The sequence below is a fragment of the Acipenser ruthenus genome, chromosome 24, assembly GCF_902713425.1.
Source record: "Acipenser ruthenus chromosome 24, fAciRut3.2 maternal haplotype, whole genome shotgun sequence".
In the NCBI taxonomy this organism is placed as follows: domain Eukaryota; kingdom Metazoa; phylum Chordata; class Actinopteri; order Acipenseriformes; family Acipenseridae; genus Acipenser; species Acipenser ruthenus.
In genome coordinates, this window is record NC_081212.1 from 9,825,600 (window position 1) to 9,844,728 (window position 19,129).

Sequence of the window (19,129 nt, forward strand, 5' to 3'; positions counted from 1 at the left end):
ATACAATACACAATATTATAACAAACATCTTATAGACTTTTATATTATATATGTAAGTATCTAAGTGTGTTTCAGTACATGTTCATATGTGGGCACTATATATGTATAGATATGTAGCTGAGGCCTCTGTATGTAGATGCAGTTGTTTTGTTTAGTTAGGTCTCTGTATAGGATCATATATTTGCAATGTACAGCAGCTCCTGCACTGACGCTGTTGTTGTCTGTATATTAAGATAATAACGATATATTTGCAATGTACAGCGGCTCCTGCACTGACGCTGTTGTTGTCTCGTTGTATATTATATGTGTGGATATTGTTAATAATAAAAACATAATTATAAAAAATACAAATTAATAAAACATAGAAAACCATAGTATTCAACAAGACGATTTCTATCTCTTTGTAATACAATTCTGTACATTCCCAGGGGTATTAGAACTGTATTATTCTATACAGAAATCAAATACATTAAAGATATCAGTCCCTTCATGTATCTCTCTATTTTTTAAAACAAAATAAAACATGGTTTATGTTCGAATCATTTCATTTTATTCATATGGTATGTACCAAAAATAATTAATAACGACATATATAACATCCTTTTCCATGGCATATGTTTTTAAAAATTAACACAGAACATCAACGGTGACCCGTCTGCTTAGGTAACAGTGGTCAAGCAAAGCGCAGGTGGTATCGGCAGGGGGAGCTCGTTCCCTTCATGTGCAGCATTTTGTCAGGAAAATCCAGTCTCCTTACCGCGCATGTGCGAGTGTAAACGAGGTCCAAGACGAGGACGGAAGATGGCGGCGACCAGGGAGAGCAACACCAGGCCTGGGAAACCGGCGGGCAAAGAGCCGCAGCCGCTCGTTATTGCCAAAACTGCAGCGGAGGAGCAGCGGCTTAAGTTGGAGAGACTCATGAGAAACCCTGTAAGTGTCACAGAGGTTTCTGTGGATAGACGGTATACAACAAAAGCACGTACATTTTTGTTCCCGCTCGAGACGTGTTTACAAACAGCCCTGCTGGTGTTGATGTGGCAAGCGACGGTATTGCAGCTAGTAGTGACCTGCACCTCTGAAACATGCATTGAACCCTGTGATCCAGCACTATTATAATTAAGATCATACATAACACATGTTGTTTGTAATGGTGCGCGATGCCCAGGCGTACTGTACAAGTACTATTATTAGTATTAATATCTGTGCGGACCCAATGTACAGTGAATGTTATTAGTGTTAATGTCTGTGCGAACACTTATCGATGTTTTTTAACATGGGCATTTTGCCTCATCCAACTCGTGAAACTTTGTTTTTGTAACTTGTAAGGTGTGAATACCGTAGATGGCAAATAGTGTTTTCAATTCAAAGGATTATTCGACATTGCCATGCTCTAATAAATGCAACTGCTAAGCTTTATTTCAACCAATGATTATAGTTTTCAATCTAGATGTTTTCAGGAAAAAATACACCATGGTTAATGAATATGAATCTATATTCATGTAAGATATGAGAACGTATTTTAATATTAGCCATTTAATAAGCTAATATGTGGGCATGCATTCTGGTTACGTTTTATGCACGTTAAACCAGCTATGGCCAAAAGTTTTGCACCCCCCTAGAATTCTCACCTTGCTTCATAAAGTCGAATGAAACCTGCCGAATAATGTTGCGTTAACATATTGAATTACATACCGCTTTGTAGTTTTCCGTAGACTTTTGCGATATCATTTTGTAGTTTCTTTGATTACAAGATAAATAAAATATATAAATTATGTTCATTTTTTAAATTTTTTTAAATTGTATGTATTTAATTATGTCTCAATCCTAAAAATCTAGATGCTGCAAAACTTTTGGTCATAGCTCTACTTAAAACTGAATCAGAACAGGAACGCTTGGCAGAAATTGAAATTTTCTAGTGATAGTTGTATTTTTGCCACAGTGGCAAAAAATGTTTTGGCTATGCCAGTGCTCCTTACTGATCCCCTCCGGGTCTCTGGAATGATCCAGTAGAACCCCCGTGCCATTTGAACTTTGCTGTGCATTGGTAAAGCAGGAGTTCTAGACGTTTGGCTTTAAAAATCTCCCCTCAGTTCCTCGCGCAGGTCGCAGCTGTATCTAGTCTGAATCTGTGTGGTCCAGTGGTTAAAGAAAAGGTCCTGTAACCAGGAAGTCCCCAGTTCAAATCCCACTGACTCACTGTGTGACCCTGAGCAAGTCACTTAACCTCCTTGTGCTCCGTCTTTCGGGTGAGATGTAATTGTAAGTGACTCTGCAGCTGATGCATAGTTCACACACCCTAGTCTCTGTAAGTCGCCTTGGATAAAGGCGTCTGCTAAATAAACAAATAATAATAATAATCTTCTCTTCACCTCATCATTGGGCATGTTTAGAAAAGAAAGAATGCTGCATAGCAGCCTCGTTTTCTAGGTCATGTGCTGCGAGGGCTACAATTGCAAATGCCAATTGCAGCCCCGTCCATGTTTTATGTTTTGTCCGTGTTAAGAGCAGCTGAGACATGGTGTTAAACATCGACTGAAAAAAGGTCCTTCTTTACGCCACAAGTGTATGATGAATTGCTTCCCTTTTCCGACTTTTATAGTCAACGATATGCAAATTAGGAAACTGGCGGTTTTTTAGGATTTGTCGGATTGTGGAAAACAGTCGCTTTTTGGTATGAGATGACGTCATTCAATTGTCGGAAACGACGAAATACGTATTTGATGAATCACAAACAGTTCTTATACCATTCTTAATCCGTTCATAATAACACATTTTGAAACCGACACTTTGATGAATAGAGCCCTATGTCTTCTGTTGTGTAGCAGTGTGAGCCAGTCAGTGTTTTATTAGCTATAAATAAGAAAGAAGCACAGGTCCCCCGTGATTCAGCTCACAGTAAAACTGCAATTGCAAAAGAAAATGCTATCCAATGCCTCAATCCCTGCACAGTACAACAATTCAATTCTGGCATGGTTACTGGTATTTATTAAAAGAGAAGATGCAACAATCTGAGATGCTGCTAAAGTGAACAAAGAACTTCATTTGTGTTACATGTGCTAAATCACCTCTTCTAAATGGAACGAAACAGGTGTTATTTGTCCTCTAAATAAAATGTTACATCCATTTTGTAATGGTTTTAATTTTATTTTGCTTGCATTTACATATACTGATAGAAACGCCTGCCACACCACTGCAGCCAGGACAGCAACAGCACCGGTTTGACTTGAGTCCAGAAGCTGTAATTCAGGGCTGCTCAGCAGATCACCACTGAGCAATATGGCTTTGAAATACTGTACCCCATTGAAGGTGTTTCCTGGGTTTGAAAAGACTGCAAGGATAGTGTACAGTCTTAGCTAGAGGAAAGAACAGTCACAATTCTGCATAGTGATGTTTTAAACGTGTACCAAGTTAATGAGCAGAAAACTATGGAACCAGTGTCCTAGTGTAGTTGCTATTATTTATTCAGCTTTTTAGGAATCCAAACTTTGTTAATTTGTTTTATAATGATGTTTTTTATATGGTCGAACTTTCTGGTAGTTGTTACGGCTCTTTAAGCCAAAAAGGTTAGATAGTCATGCTCTTAATTCCTTCAGGAGCCCTTACCCTTCATCCTGAGAAGTTTTAGGACAATAGTCCTAGTTCGTAAAGGATCACATAATGAGAGAATAAAACAAATAACTTTTGATTTGGCAGAGTTACTTCTAGTTTATCTGGACAGTGCCAGATATGTGAGTGGAGCAATATTACTGAAGTGTGTGTGTTTTATCTGGACAGTGCCAGAGCTCTGACATTACTGAAGTGTCCGTGTCTTATCCGGACAGTGCCAGAGCTCTGACATTACTGAAGTGTCCGTGTCTTACCTGGACAGTGCCAGATCTCTGACATTACTGAAGTGACCGTGTCTTATCTGGACAGTGCCAGAGCTCTGACATTACTGAAGTGTCCGTGTCTTATCTGGACAGTGCCAGAGCTCTGATATTACTGAAGTGTCCGTGTCGTATCTGGACAGTGCCAGCTAGAAGCTGATGCTACTGAATCATTTTCTATTTCAAGTCACATTCCAGTAAATTATTGTAGCCTTGGCTAAGCACCTGCCAACCGAACACTTTTATGAGTTTATTTGACATATTACAAAATCAAAAAAAAAAAAAAAAGCATTATTAATCATAAGGGACAGCACAAAATGTACCAATTTGTATAGTGTTGAAATATCTTCTAGCATTGAATAACTTTCATATTCGATTGGTCCTGAGTGATTTTTATAAAAATCTATCTTGAATTCATTCAGATGCAGAGCTTGATCTATGGAAAGTGTTTCTACAGTATCAGCTGTTTAATATAGGTTTAAACATACTTTCTTTTTCATACAATGTACTTGTTAGGTAAATCCTTTGGGGGCTTGTGGGTTATTCAGCTATTAACATTCTTGGAATAACTACAGTTATCTATGAATGGTCGTGTATCCTCTATATTTCTGATATTTTAAATGTTTTTTTCCCACCGCTATGAAACATTATGCTTATCTGAAAAGGATAATTGTTTAATTCGATATCATTATATATAAAACATACATTTTGAATTCCTTTTTTGTAGGATAAGCCTGTAACAATCCCAGAGAGACCAAAGGAATGGAACCCACGTGCTCCTCCAGAGTTCGTCCGAGACGTGATGGGTAAACTCTGCCTTTCTCCTTGTAACTCAAGCACACGCACAGACACAGGCAGACATATTGGAGCTTTCTTGTAAGATACTTGCTAAGAGTGTTAATCTACACTTAACCCTTCTGATTAAACCCTTCTGAATTGCCGTTTAAACTATTATAGACATATTCAATGAAAACGTAGACTTTATAGTTATCTAAGTTGCTTTATTTCAAATTTCACTACTATTTATTCACAAAGTTTACAATGCATCTGGATAATGTAAATGATAAAAGTCAATGTAAAAGTCTCATAGAGTTTAGAGTTTAGGAAGAATACTCTGCCGTGTGGTTTTTTTTTTGCTGGTGAGCTACAGTTTATGAAATCCCTGTTGGTGTCTTAAATGTTTGACTTGAATGGCTGAAAATTTGAATTGCTGTCGGGTGTGCAATTCGTATCGCCCAACGCCCAGGACAACACGTTTTGCTGTTATACTTTGTCGGTAACGACCTAAGCTCTCACCCTCAGGCGGCGCTTGGCCAGTTGTGCCCCGCCCCAAGGGAACTCCCGTCCACGGTCGGCAGAGGAATAACCGGCGACCTCCCGGCTATAGGGCGCATCCTGCACTCCACGTGGAGTGCCTTTACCGGATGCGCCACTCGGGAGCCAACATTATAACAAAATAATCTCCATGACATTAAATTAGCATTTTATAATCACTGAATAAACTTAATATCCTGTTAGGTCATTGCTCGTTATCTTATAAAATCATAATGTTTTTTAACAGTTACTTAATTGTACTTTTGGTCTATAAAATAAACTTCTACGTTTTAAATTGTATCCGTTTTGTTCTGTACTGTAGGTATTTGTACTTCACTGTCCAATACGATTTCCATTGTGGGCCTCCGGAAGCTCTATTAGCAATGGTTTCCCGCTTTATGAAAGATACTAATGATGTACGTGTTAAAAGAAAAAAAAACAAAAAAAGAATCCCGATAATTCTGCACGTGTTCACTCAAGTCGGTCATAAACTGCAGTGTAAGGTATTAGAAAAATAAATACTACTGCATAAAAAACTATTAGCGAATTAATTTGGGGTTGCAAAATGCTACCAAATATGTTAACTCCGAGCCTTGATATACAGTCTCTATATAAATCACTACACACATTTTCAGGAAGTTGGGTATTGTTTGAGAATGACATGCTTGCCTTTTTTTCTGCCCCATGAGATTCTGGCTCGCTGTAAAGCAACACAACGTGTTTTTGTCCCAGATGGCTTTCCATAGAGGTCACTATGTGTGGTACATAATCTGGTTTGTTTACTTTTTGCTGTCTAAAACTTTTAAATAGAGGCTCAAGAGCTTCTGTGTTGATTCCATGTTTCATATATATATATATATATATATATATATATATATATATATACAGACGTGCTCAAATTTGTTGGTACCCTTACAGCTCATTGAAATAATGCTTCATTCCTCCTGAAAAGTGATTAAATTAAAAGCTATTTTATCATGTATACTTGCATGCCTTTGGTATGTCATAGAATAAAGCAAAGAAGCTGTGAAAAGAGATGAATTATTGCTTATTCTACAAAGATATTCTAAAATGGCCTGGACACATTTGTTGGTACCCCTTATAAAAGATAATAAATAATTGGATTATAGTGATATTTCAAACTAATTAGTTTCTTTAATTAGTATCACACATGTCTCCAATCTTGTAATCAGTCATTCAGCCTATTTAAATGGAGAAAAGTAGTCACTGTGCTATTTGGTATCATTGTGTGCACCACACTGAACATGGACCATAGAAAGCAAAGGAGAGAGTTGTCTGAGGAGATCAGAAAGAAAATAATAGACAAGCATGGTAAAGGTAAAGGCTACAAGACCATCTCCAAGCAGCTTGATGTTCCTGTGACAACAGTTGCAAATATTATTAAGAAGTTTAAGGTCCATGGAACTGTAGCCAACCTCCCTGGGTGCGGCCGCGAGAGGAAAATCGCCCCCAGATTGAACAGAAGGATAGTGCGAATGGTAGAAAAAGAACCAAGGATAACTGCCAAAGAGATACAAGCTGAACTCCAAGGTGAAGGTACGTCAGTTTCTGATCGCACCATCCGTCGCTTTTTGAGCGAAAGTGGGCTCCATGGAAGAAGACCCAAGAGGACTCCACTTTTTAAAGAAAAACATAAAAACGCCAGACTGGAATTTGCTAAAATGCATATTGACAAGCCACAATCCTTCTGGGAGAATGTCCTTTGGACAGATGAGTCAAAACTGGAGCTTTTTGGCAAGTCACATCAGCTCTATGTTCACAGACGAAAAAATGAAGCTTTCAAAGAAAAGAACACCATACCTACAGTGAAACATGGAGGAGGCTTGGTTATGTTTTGGGGCTGTTTTGCTGCGCCTGGCACAGGGTGCCTTGAATCTGTGCAGGGCACAATGAAATCTCAAGACTATCAAGGCATTCTGGAGCGAAACGTACTGCCCAGTGTCAGAAAGCTCTGTCTCAGTCGCAGGTCATGGGTCCTCCAACAGGAAAATGACCCAAAACACACAGCTAAAAGCACCCAAGAATGGGTAAGAACAAAACATTGGACTATTCTGAAGTGGCCTTCTATGAGTCCTGATCTGAATCCTATCGAACATCTATGGAAAGAGCTGAAACTTGCAGTCTGGAGAAGGCACCCATCAAACCTGAGACAGCTGGAGCAGTTTGCTCAGGAAGAGTGGGCCAAACTACCTGTTAACAGGTGCAGAAGTCTCATTGAGAGCTACAGAAAACGTTTGATTGCAGTCATTGCCTCTAAAGGTTGTGCAACAAAATATTAGGTTAGCTGTCCCATCATTTTTGTCCATGCCATTTTCATTTGTTTTCTTTTTTACAATATTATGTTGAATAAAAAATCAAAAGCAAAGTCTGATTTCTATTAAATATGGAATAAACAATGGTGGATGCCAATTACTTTTGTCAGTTTCAAGTTATTTCAGAGAAAATTGTACATTCTTCGTTTTTTGTGGCGGGGTACCAACAAATTTGAGCACGTCTGTGTGATATATATATATATATATATATATATATATATATATATATATATATATATATATATATATATATATAAAATATATATATATATATATATATATATACACTGATGCACAATGAAAACACAACAGTCTTAAGTTTTACTTCAATAGCTCATTGGGCACATACATAATGTTATTTACATTTTAAATAGTGAGCAGATAGGTTTGTTGATTGTTTAAGTAGTATTGTTCCTTGGGATAACAAAATACTGAGCTCAAGTCATTTCATAAAAACGCCAGTTGCTCAGTGTTTGGTATTTGTTAAAATGTGTTTGAGTTGTTAAAATGGTATGTGTTTGAGTTGTTAAAATTGCCAAAATGAGTTGATTTAAGAATCTGTATAAATAGCCATTCGAAAAGACATGATTTTAATTAACGCAAGAACAGCGAAAGATACGACCATGCCCCGCTTGAGTAATGAAGATCGCCTGGTTGCTATCGGCATGATTGAAGGCGGTTTGTCTGTGAAAGAAGTTTCCCAGAGAATGAGCTGTTCTGCTTGAACAATCAGCAGACAAGTCCAGAGAAACCAGGAAACCGGCTCTGTGAGGGACAGGCCACGCCCTGGAAGGCAGAGGGTCACCACACCGGCCCAGGACCATTATGGTGACTGTTGCGTTGTTCAAGCCAACTGGTGGGGCAACCGCGACCAGCCAACCTTCATCAGCTGGCTGATCAGGTCAATGCGTCAACGCTGCCAGGATTGTGTTAATGCTCGGGGAGGTCATACCCGATACTAACTTTGTAATGTTTTCGTTTCGACAGTATGTCACGTTTTATAATGAAAACTTATCATGATTCTTTGATCTCTATTTTTGTTCACATTTTCTGTGATTTAGTTTGATATCTATGTTTAAAATATTTGATTAAATCCATTAGACCTGAGTGTTGCGTTTCTTTTGTGCATCAGTATATGTTAATCTCACATATCACACAGAGCTCTCTTTCATTTGCCATTTTTTAACTGTCGCGCAAATTCTGGTGAGACGGTAAATAAGCGCAAGGTATTTGTCAGCGAATATGAACATCTGATTTTTGTATCTGAATACATGTCAAAAAATATTCGTTCGATATTTGTCCCAGCACTAATTACAAATATGCTACACCTATTAGTACTCATTTGGAATAGTGAGTATTCTGAATAATAAAATATTAGCTGTACGTAAACGTACTGTTTGTGATATATGGTGGTTATATAGCGTGTCCTATGAATCATGAACACATTTTAATATGAATTCAGCACAACTGCACAAGATGCAAAACACAGAGGTAACTTTCTACATAATAGTCAAATATTACATTCAACACATCTTAAAATGCTGATTAACATTCATTAGTTATTTTTAAGTTATTGGAAAAATAAATGTGCTCAACGTGCGTGGGATACACTGTATGTGGTGCATCTACTGATGTAACAGCAAAGGGCTTATCAATTCAAAATGTATACTTGAACTTTATTTAATCTGTCATGTTACATATGCAGTACAGCACATATTTACATGTAAGAAATGATTAAACAGGTTTCACAGCAAAGTGCTATCACTGCAATATACCCAGACGTGAGCTTCTGTCATTGGGTTAGAAGCGTTTTTATTAATGCATGTATTTTATTAAACAATACACAAACAAGGTACTTCATATCAACACCGTACATGTTAGTTAAATTAAACGTTCTCGAACTAAAACTGTCAGGTAAACACTTTTTTGAGGATATAAGTTAGCACAGCACAGTATTGACTTTCCGATCGCCAGATAAGACGCTTGCTAATTCCCCTTCTATTTTATGAATATAACCCTTGATCTAGTTGCTGTACCCTTTCTGTTGTGTGCTTTTAGGAATTTGCGCATCATTATTCACCTAGTTATCGATTTCTTCCTACTTTATTGGAGGCACACAAATCATCGATTTACTCCACGTATCGGTGGCTGCGGTGGCCGTGACAGTAGCTTGCACACTAAAAGAGCCTCTGGCAATGCACAGACTAATCTTTTAAATTTAAGGTATTATTTATTTTTTCGTAAATTCGCAAGTGATGCTGCTTTCTTAATGCATTTAAATGCAGCAATCTAGTAAAGTTACAACAACAAAAAAGCACCATAGTCGCTAAGGTATTAAAAAAATTCATGTTGTGTAATTTATAAAATCTTCAACTTTGTGGTCAAGCATGTACAGTACTTGTTGGGATGTTTAAAAAAATGTTACATTTACTGTTTAGAAGCATTTCAAGACAGTATATTTAGAGTAAATTATATTAAAATGACCGATTTATTTTAATGTGGAAAGACTTCTTGTGTTCTCGAGATGCATGTAAAAATGTAACTGTGACATAGACAGGTGGGTGTACAGACAGAGACACTGCCATATATCCCCACAATCCCAACAATTTATGCTAAATAGTTAAAGTTTCATCACAATTTAATAAGCGGTTTTCCAGATATAGGCAATATGAATGTGTGATATGCAGATCGATAAATGTACGGACATACAGACACCGCCATGTAACCCCAGAATCTAATACTCTCAGTAAGCTCAATAATGTTAATGCAAAGTTTTACAACTGGATAAGTGCTTTTCCAGATATATGGAAACATGTATGTGTGACGTGTGTATGTTCAACCGCCTCCACTGTATCCCCATTGCTGGCTGGCTGGGTGAGTGGGTCGGTGGGGGATAATAATTCTATCAGTTTCAGTGTATTTGGATGGCTACACACTAAGCTGAAGCAGTAATCCTGTGCACCTGTAGTAGGTGCTGCTAAGATCTAGCAGGGTGTGACTGGTTGTGTTGTCCTGCTGCAGGTTCGAGTGCTGGAGCTGGCAGCGGGGAGTTCCACGTGTATAGACACCTGCGGCGCAGAGAGTACCAGAGGCAGGAGTGCATGGATACCATGAGTGAAAAGGTAGGTATTGTACTCCAGTCAGGTTTCAGTTATATTTGATAATTTCACACAAAGATTTAACAATTTCTAGTGTGCAGAGACCTTGTAGTCCACCCTGTTACCTTGCTCCTCCTGAACGTTTATTTTTCAGGGGCTCGCACTATACAGTAAGAAATCACTCGAGTTGGACATATCCAGACTAAAGCATGATCAGATTTGCCTCTGAATACATTTCAAGCAGTGGCTGTTTGAATATTCCCTGAATCATTACTGTAGAAACTGCTAATGGATTTCTTATGTCTCATACACCTAGTCACTGAGTTTTTGGAATGTAGCTGCACTAAAAGCCGTTCTGCAATTCTGAAATGTAGAGTCTCGCAGTGCTACTTGATATAGTCCTTTCACAGAAGAAATTGGCATTTGGTAATGACATGCTTTTTTCTGTGTGTGTTTTTTCTGTTACAGCAAAAGATGGACAAGGAGTACCAGGAGAAGCTGCAGAAGAACAATCAGGCAACAGCAGAGAAGACAGCCAAGCGCAGGAAGAAACGGTGAGGAGCAGGGCTGGGTGATATTGACAAAGAGAACCTGCAAATACACTACTGAAAAAAAACATTTCAAACTTGAATTTTTCACGCATCTGAACACAAGACCCATGGAGGGTGCGTAACGTCAGTGACGCGCATCTGAACACAAGACCCATGGAGGGTGCGTAACTTCAGTGACGCGCAGCTGAACACAAGACCCATGGAGGGTGCATAACATCAGTGACACGCAGCTGAACACAAGACCCATGGAGGGTGCGTAACGTCAGTGACGCGCATCTGAACACAAGACATGGAGGGTGCGTAACGTCAGTGACGCGCATCTGAACACAAGACATGGAGGGTGCGTAACGTCAGTGACGCGCATCTGAACACAAGACCCATGGAGGGTGTCTATGGCCTCTTGGAGATCTCTACATGACAAGCCTGGCAGTATGACATGTGCATGATCTTGCATCAAAACAAACCCAGGGTAAATTGCACCAGCAATGTCTTACTACAGCGTCCAAGACTGTGTGTATGTACCGTTGAGCTGTAAATCCGCCTCTTGGAAGCAAAATAAGATCTGTGGGATCAGCAGTGTGGCGTAATGGTTAGGGCTCTGGACTCTTGACCGGAGGGTCGTGGGTTCAATCCCTGGTAGGGGACACTGCTGCTGTACCCTTGAGCAAGGTACTTTACCTAGATTGCTCCAGTAAAAACCCAACTGTATAAATGGGTAATTGTATGTAAAAATAATGTGATATCTTGCAAGAATTGTAAGTCACCCTGGATAAGGGCGTCTGCTAAGAAATAAATATTAATAATAATAATGCAGATGACTCCCCACACCATTAGTAAGTCCCCTCCAAAACTGTCAACGATGTTGAATTGAGCAAATCGTGCTCTCCATACTTAAACACATTGACCATTAGTGGACACCCAATCAGCCACCTGACTAATGATCAAATCTGAAGTCTAAATAGGGAGGCAGCCGGTGCAAAATGTATCTTAATAGTCACAATTTATGAGGAACACATAAAAAGGATGCCAGTGTGTTTATAAAGTCATTTTTCCCATATTTAATGTTAGTGTAGTTATGCAGCAAGTTTGACTCTCCGATACATCAGGCTTTGAAAGTGATTCATTAAAAGCTTTTGGAAAAGTTACCATAGTCGAGTACACATTTACTATGTGCATCTTTTACACAGGAACATGTAATACCTACCAAATGACAGTAATAAATAATAGGTAAGATGAGTAGGATTCTCCAAATAATGATTTTACATCAAGCTGATTAATGACTGCAATCATCACCCCAAACTCAGAAAGCAAAGAAAGTGGTCAAGATACAAATCTATATAAATTAAAAATGCCATTTGGCAAATTACTTTTGCCCCGTCGCTTTTCTTGCATTCTTATATTCTCTCTCGTGATCTCAAAACAAACAACTGACATGTTTTACAATTGATGCATTTTAAGTACTGGGGATGCAGCGGTACAATACATATCATGATATGCAGGTCGTGATATATCTGTCACGATACATGTTGTAGGAGGTATTCCCAGCAAACTGACTAATTATTGACAAACTAACTAATTCAATAAATTAGAAGTAAATAAGTACAAGCAGCCTGACTATAATGCAACACATGTGCAAGCGTCACCCTGTTTGCAAGGTTGTTTACTGCACGTACCAGAGCTCACAAAAAGGACAGCTATGATGGAGAATCTTCTCAAAGAGTTTCCAATCACAAAAAATATTAAACATGACTGCTTCTTTCTGAGAATTTGATGAATACTTCTGCTGAGCCAAACCATTTTTAGGACCTGTGAATCTATGGTAACCTGTAAAGTAACCCAAAAAGGAGCACGATGCTCTCAAACTCCAAAAATCCAGAGGTGCCACTCCTTGACTGAAGAAAACCTCAAAGCGAACCTCAGCTGCAGATGCTATACGGGGAAGAAGTGGTGACGACCTGAGATTGAAGAATCATCGTGGAGAGGACTTCATAGTACAATTTAACTAAACAAGTTCTACAACTAGACAGCGAATGAGGCAGTGTTGCCCTGGGCTGTTGAGTATAAACAATGTGTATTTTTAACATGAAACATAATTAAATTAAACACAACTAAAGACATTTAACTAGAGTTACATAACTTGTGATACATAACTTTTAATGAACCGTGATAAGTAACTGAAAAGTTAGAATCAACTCCAGTTACTTCAGTTAACTTGCTTATTGTTAGACAAGTATATTTAGATAACTTAGATTGAAGGTTTGATACTATGTTTCATCTTTGATACATGGTATATGTTTAAGATTTATTTCTGTTCATTCCTATTTCTGTATCCAATACATTGCTGCTATTAATTGAACTTGTCTTGTGTTTAGTGTGGGTGGTCATAGCAAGTCCTCGATCTCTGTGAACTTATGAATGTTTGAATTGCTTCTATGATTTGATGGTCCAGATGGGTTAATAGTATGATGCACAAGATGATCAAATTATTATTTTAATGATGAAGATAGGCAGGGTATGTATTCACACCAAATGTAAAACACACTTTGTCATTCTAGAACCATTTGTGAACTACAATGAGCTATGTTATGGTCTTGTATCACAAACGATACCTACCTCTATTACGATATCATGTAATGAAAGTATCGTGATTCATCATTACACAGTAAATCATTACATGCCTAGTAACAGTATGGTTTCACAGACCTCATTTAGCACTAGTCTTGGACTGCAGTATGTCATGTTAGGTGAGCTAGTCCAAGATTAGTGCTAATCAGGGTCTGTAACCAGCCTAGCATCGCGGTCTGCCTGCTTCTGTAATGCTTGAAACCTCTTGGTTCAGCGTGCTACAAAGTTTGTGTAACTTGAGCTGAGTACCATTACAGGCAGAACATCAAGGATTAGTACTGGTACTGAAAGTAGAATTTGCTGTGTTGGTTTGCATAAAATATACAACCTGTTTAGCAGTCTTTACTGCTGTGAACGGGGTTACATTGATATAAGTGAAACAGACATTCAGTGCTTCACATTTATACATGTTTTTTTGTTATTTCCCTAGGCAAAAGTTAAAAGAGAAGAAACTGATGGCACAGAAAGCTAAACTCGAGGAAGGGAAGGATGGAGGTACTTTTTCATAGATTCAAATGGCTTTTTTTTTTTTTAGCTGGATGGAGTTACCTTTTCATAGATTCAGATGGTTTTTAGTTGATAAAGGCTGCCACACAACAGATGCAGGGTGACATGACATGTCTGTTTTTGATAGACTATTTGTAGACACATTTCCTCTATATTAAAATCACTGTGTAGATTACAGTTTTGTTGAACAAGATTTATTTCTAGATATTTCATATTAAAGCACTAAGGTAAAGAAACAACTTGATACAACTCAACTTGAAATAACTCAATGCACCCAAAACTTTGTACAGAAATTGAAAATATTTCCTTACATACACACAAGAATCCTCATTTGTTTGAGCATTTACCACTCGCTTCCCTCCGCAAATATTAATTGGCAAACTGTCCCAGGCGTCTTCAAACCTCTTGATACCCTGGAAGATAATTTCATATGTATATTTCATCATATCCAGTTCTTTGGCAGTCTACTCCATATTTTTGTAACTCATAATCCATACATTTAAACATTCACCACCACTAGAAACATATTTGTAAACAAGTATATTGTTAAAGTTTAGACCTTGAAATGAATGTAAAATGTTGGTTTTGTTTCTCATCAGATGGCGATAGTGGTTCAAATTCTGCCTCCAGCAGTGACAAGGTCCCCAGGAAGGAGGGTGACGATGATGCAGAGGAGCCCAGCTTTGTTATGGGGGGGAGGTGACAGTGATGCAGAGGAGCCCAGCTTTGTTGTGGTGGTGGGTGGGTGGGATGACGCTCGACATGTTTCTGATCACTACACACCCAGCCAGGAATGGGGTGCCCAATAATCTCTTCACTTCTCACTGCAAATCTTTATTCAAGAGTGTCCAAACCACAGTTGGTAAACCATAGCTATGCCAAGCTTTGCTACCTTCAAGTACATATAACTAACTAAATAATTCCAGTCAATCTAATATGTATTGCCCAAACTTCATTTTTTCATAGCATTTGTAAACAACAACGTCTCCTGCACTCTTTTCCACGCTGCACTCCCTGTTGAAGGAACACATCTAATTCTTTCTGAACACATTTGTTGTATTTCTCCAAAATGAAAAACTCTCAGAAGCTGGACACAGTGGCTCGCATTTGAGTGCCTATCGTTGCTTTTCCTATATTTTGCGATGCGATTCCCGGGCAGTGTATGTACCGGGCTTAAGTCAGAGTGGAGAGAACTGCTGTCTGTCCTGGTGTTGGTCTCATTGATTGTGACCCATATTAAATAGAGATCTGTTTCTGTTCAGGGCAGCATGAACTGAGCTGCTGATGGAAGCCAGGAGTACACCAGCACCTCCTGCTCACTTGCTCAGGACCACATTCATTGATGTGTCTGTGTGTTACCAGCATCATGAAGTTGTTGTGTGTTTTTTTGGTTTGTTTGTTTGTTTTTTTAAATAAAAAGTTAAAATGTTTCCAAAATTTCTATGTATTTATTTATATAGTGCCTTCCATACCTGGTATCTCAAAGTGCTTTACATGTCCGTTAAAACACAGAGAAGTACAGTAAAACATTGCAAATCCGAAGGTCAATAATCCAGACTCATCAAAAATCTGAACAACGTTGATGTCCCTGAGATTCTGTAGTATTGAAGGCCCTATACGTAGCTTCAGCCAATCAGAGATTAGTTACAGCAGAGATTACCTGTGAAACGTAGTGTACATGCGCAAAACCTGTATTAACTGCAAAAGGTAAAGCTACTTTAGTTCGGTGCCAGTAAACATACAGTATTTTAATATACTGTATATCATAAAAATGATGTTTAAATTACAATGCCTGCATCAAGACAAGAGAGAATTCAGCTACCACTGAAAGAAAAACTGAATTCTTGAACGAATTGATCACAGTGACAGTCAATGCAAGATTGCAGACGATTTCAGAATTGGTAAAAGCACAAATTAGTGCGAGAGGTCCTGGGTTCGCGCCTGCCCTCCGCCTGTGTGTGGAATGCCTCACCCTGTGTGATGCGCCTGCCTGCGGGAACCAAGATTGTTACAATATGTTACAATCAAAGTCTTCAGGGACTATTTTTTTCCTTTAAAAGGCTAGTTTGTGTATTTATTTTAAAAGAAATAGCCATTTTTTAAGCGAAATAACCCACTCCAGGGCGTGTGGCAAGAATTACTGCATGAATTACTACTGTATTGGGGATCTAGACATCGAAGGTGAGTCTAGTGACACGTCAGGAATTGATAGTTTCTGTGAAAAACTTAGTTATGGAGGTATGTGCTTGTGAGAGAGAGAGAAAGAATTCGAACTGTAAATCTCCCTCCCGACCAAAAAAGGCGCTGGGTAAGGTTGATCGTATGCTTCCTCCTAGATGGACTGCCTTGACAGTAGGCGGAAACCGGAAGGTGACCATATTAGGGGGAGCGCGTAGTTGCATGTACCTGGAAGGATTCCATTGCAATCAGCTGCAGGGCGGGCCCCTATTGGAGAAACCATGGCAACGGGTTGCTTGCAAGGAGGAGGTTCTGGGTACAAAGGGGAAGCAGCTACGTTAGTACGGCCCTTGCGCTGATGACGGCATCCAGCTGGAGCCTGTGTTTTTGTTATGTTTTGTGTTTCTGACAGAGGAGGAGTGAGAGCCGCGGAGCCAGCACTAAGACCCGGAGCACGTCCCTCACAGCACAACACAGCACAGCACAGCACCAGCACTCACCATGACCCCGGAGAAAGAGCACAGATTGTGGTCACAGGAGTGTTATTATTATTTGTGTTTCAGGACTGTAAACCTGCCGTGTTCCCCCCGATGCCATCGCTGGCAGAGGGGTGGTTTATTATTATTATTATTATTATTATTATTATTATTATTATTATTTGTGTTTTTAAAATAAACACTGACTTTTTGGGAGAACTCTGGTCTGGACTTTCACTTGTGTTTTACACCACTCACATCCTGTTCACAAGTGGTGTCAGAAACGGGATTTCACGATGGACCCAGCAGCACTGAACACCATGATGGAGGCTCAGGCACGCAGGCATGAGGAAACCCTGGCAGCGGTGATGGAGAGGATGAATGCCATGTTCCTTGCAGCCAACCAGAGGAGGGAACCGGTGGCCGAACCAACAGTGGCTCCTCCAAAACCCAAAGTGATGAAGATGTTGCTGGAGGATGATCCCGAGGCCTATTTAACATTTTTTGAAAGACAGGCGACAGCAGCCCTATGGCCTCGGGAGTGGTGGGCTACCTAGCTGGGACCCAATCTGATCGGGGAAGCCCAGGCAGCCTACCATGCTTTAACCCATGAACAAGCCATGGATTACGATGTGGTAAAGCCATCCTTAAACGACTGGATATAACGGAGGAGATGCACCGCCGCCGGTTCTGGGAGTACCAACGCCCCGAAGGAGTCCGACCCCGAGTAATGGCCCAGCAGTTGGTGGACCCGGTGGCTCTGCCCTGGCGAGCGAACAGCTGAAGAGGTGACCGAACGTCACCATTGAACAGTTTATACAGTTGCTGGGGCCAGAGGCCAGCAATTGGGTCAGCAGGCACCGGCCCACCACGCTGGACGCCGCGGTCAGGTTGGCCGAGGGATATGAGGACTCCATGCCCACACTGCTGCCCACCCCGATACATCCAATGCCGACCTTCATCAGACCCAGGATGGCGGGCCCAAGGCCGGGGCCCCTTCACCCATGCACACCCTTCCCTACCGGACCAGCACCTTCTCGGTCCCTAATGGGTGGCCTCGCTCCACAACACTGGAGGCCGAGGTCAACCCCCAGCTGGGGCAGAACAGGGGCCCCCTCCCCGCTGCCAGGTCGGCAGCGGGACAATCAGGCTCCGTGGGCGCCTTTCCCTCTGGAATGTTACCGGTGCCATGGGGTTGGCCACCTTGCCCGGAATTGCCCCTCAGCAATGGAGTGTGGTGCGGCTTCGCATTATTTGGTACCGGCGACAGGTAAGTCCAGGGGTAATGATTGGGAGGGACCTTGTATTGTTGATGTGCGGGTTGGTAATGTGAGCACCCACGCATTAGTGGACTCAGGGTGTGGGCAGACCTTGATTTTGGAAACTCTCTTAGAAGGGGTACCTTGGTGGTCACGTGGGTTAGTGGTCATCTCCTGTATCCATGGAGATAGCAAGGACTAACCCCTCACTAAATTAGATGTGACAGTTGGTAGTCACACCCGCCGTGTAATTGTGGCGGTGGCAAAAAGGTTGCCATACCCGGTTATTTTAGGTTGAGACTGGGCATGTTTCGAAATAATTATAAATCAAAAGGTAGAGCCAGTCTCCGATAAGACCATAGGAGCAGCAGAGAAGGGTGCAAAAATGGGAGGGCGCATCAATGACACGAGGTTGGGGTTTGGTAGGAGACTCCTCCACGTCTGATAAACGGCAGGGAAAGGGGATTGGGATCCAGTGTGACCGACCGGGCCGGGTTACTGAGACCCCTAGTGCTGAGGCTACCATATCCCAGCTCGATATACCGAAGGTCTGGGACCAAGATGTTGATCTAGCGTACAAACAAAAAAATGATCCTACGCTGGCTAACCTCTGGGGGCAGGTTCGGTCTATCGAGGGGAAGGAAGTAGATGGCAATCGGCCGCTCACATACCCTCACCACATTGTGCTTGGGCATTTGCTGTATAGAGTATCCCGAGCCCCAAGCACAGGGCAGACTGTAACACAATTACTCGTTCCTCAGTCTTTTCGACATGAGATCATGCGGTTGGCTCATGATGTCCCTTGTTCGGGCCACTTATTATTATTATTATTATTATTATTATTATTATTATTATTATTATTATTTATTTCTTAGCAGACGCCCTTATCCAGTGCGACTTACAATTGTTACAACATATCACA

At 40.3% G+C, this 19,129-nt stretch overlaps 1 protein-coding gene across 1 annotated transcript; it reads left to right on the forward strand.

Moving 5' to 3' along the window:
* The first annotated feature begins 667 nt into the window (after nt 1-667).
* LOC117429251 (PRKR-interacting protein 1 homolog) lies at nt 668-15,724 on the forward strand. Its single transcript, XM_034048554.3, has 6 exons — nt 668-930; nt 4,594-4,672; nt 10,535-10,635; nt 11,080-11,165; nt 14,218-14,282; nt 14,894-15,724. Exons 1-6 carry the CDS (start codon nt 763-765, stop codon nt 14,995-14,997), a joined length of 603 nt encoding a protein of 200 aa, XP_033904445.2. The 5' UTR covers nt 668-762; the 3' UTR covers nt 14,998-15,724.
* Nucleotides 15,725-19,129: the final 3,405 nt, after the last annotated feature.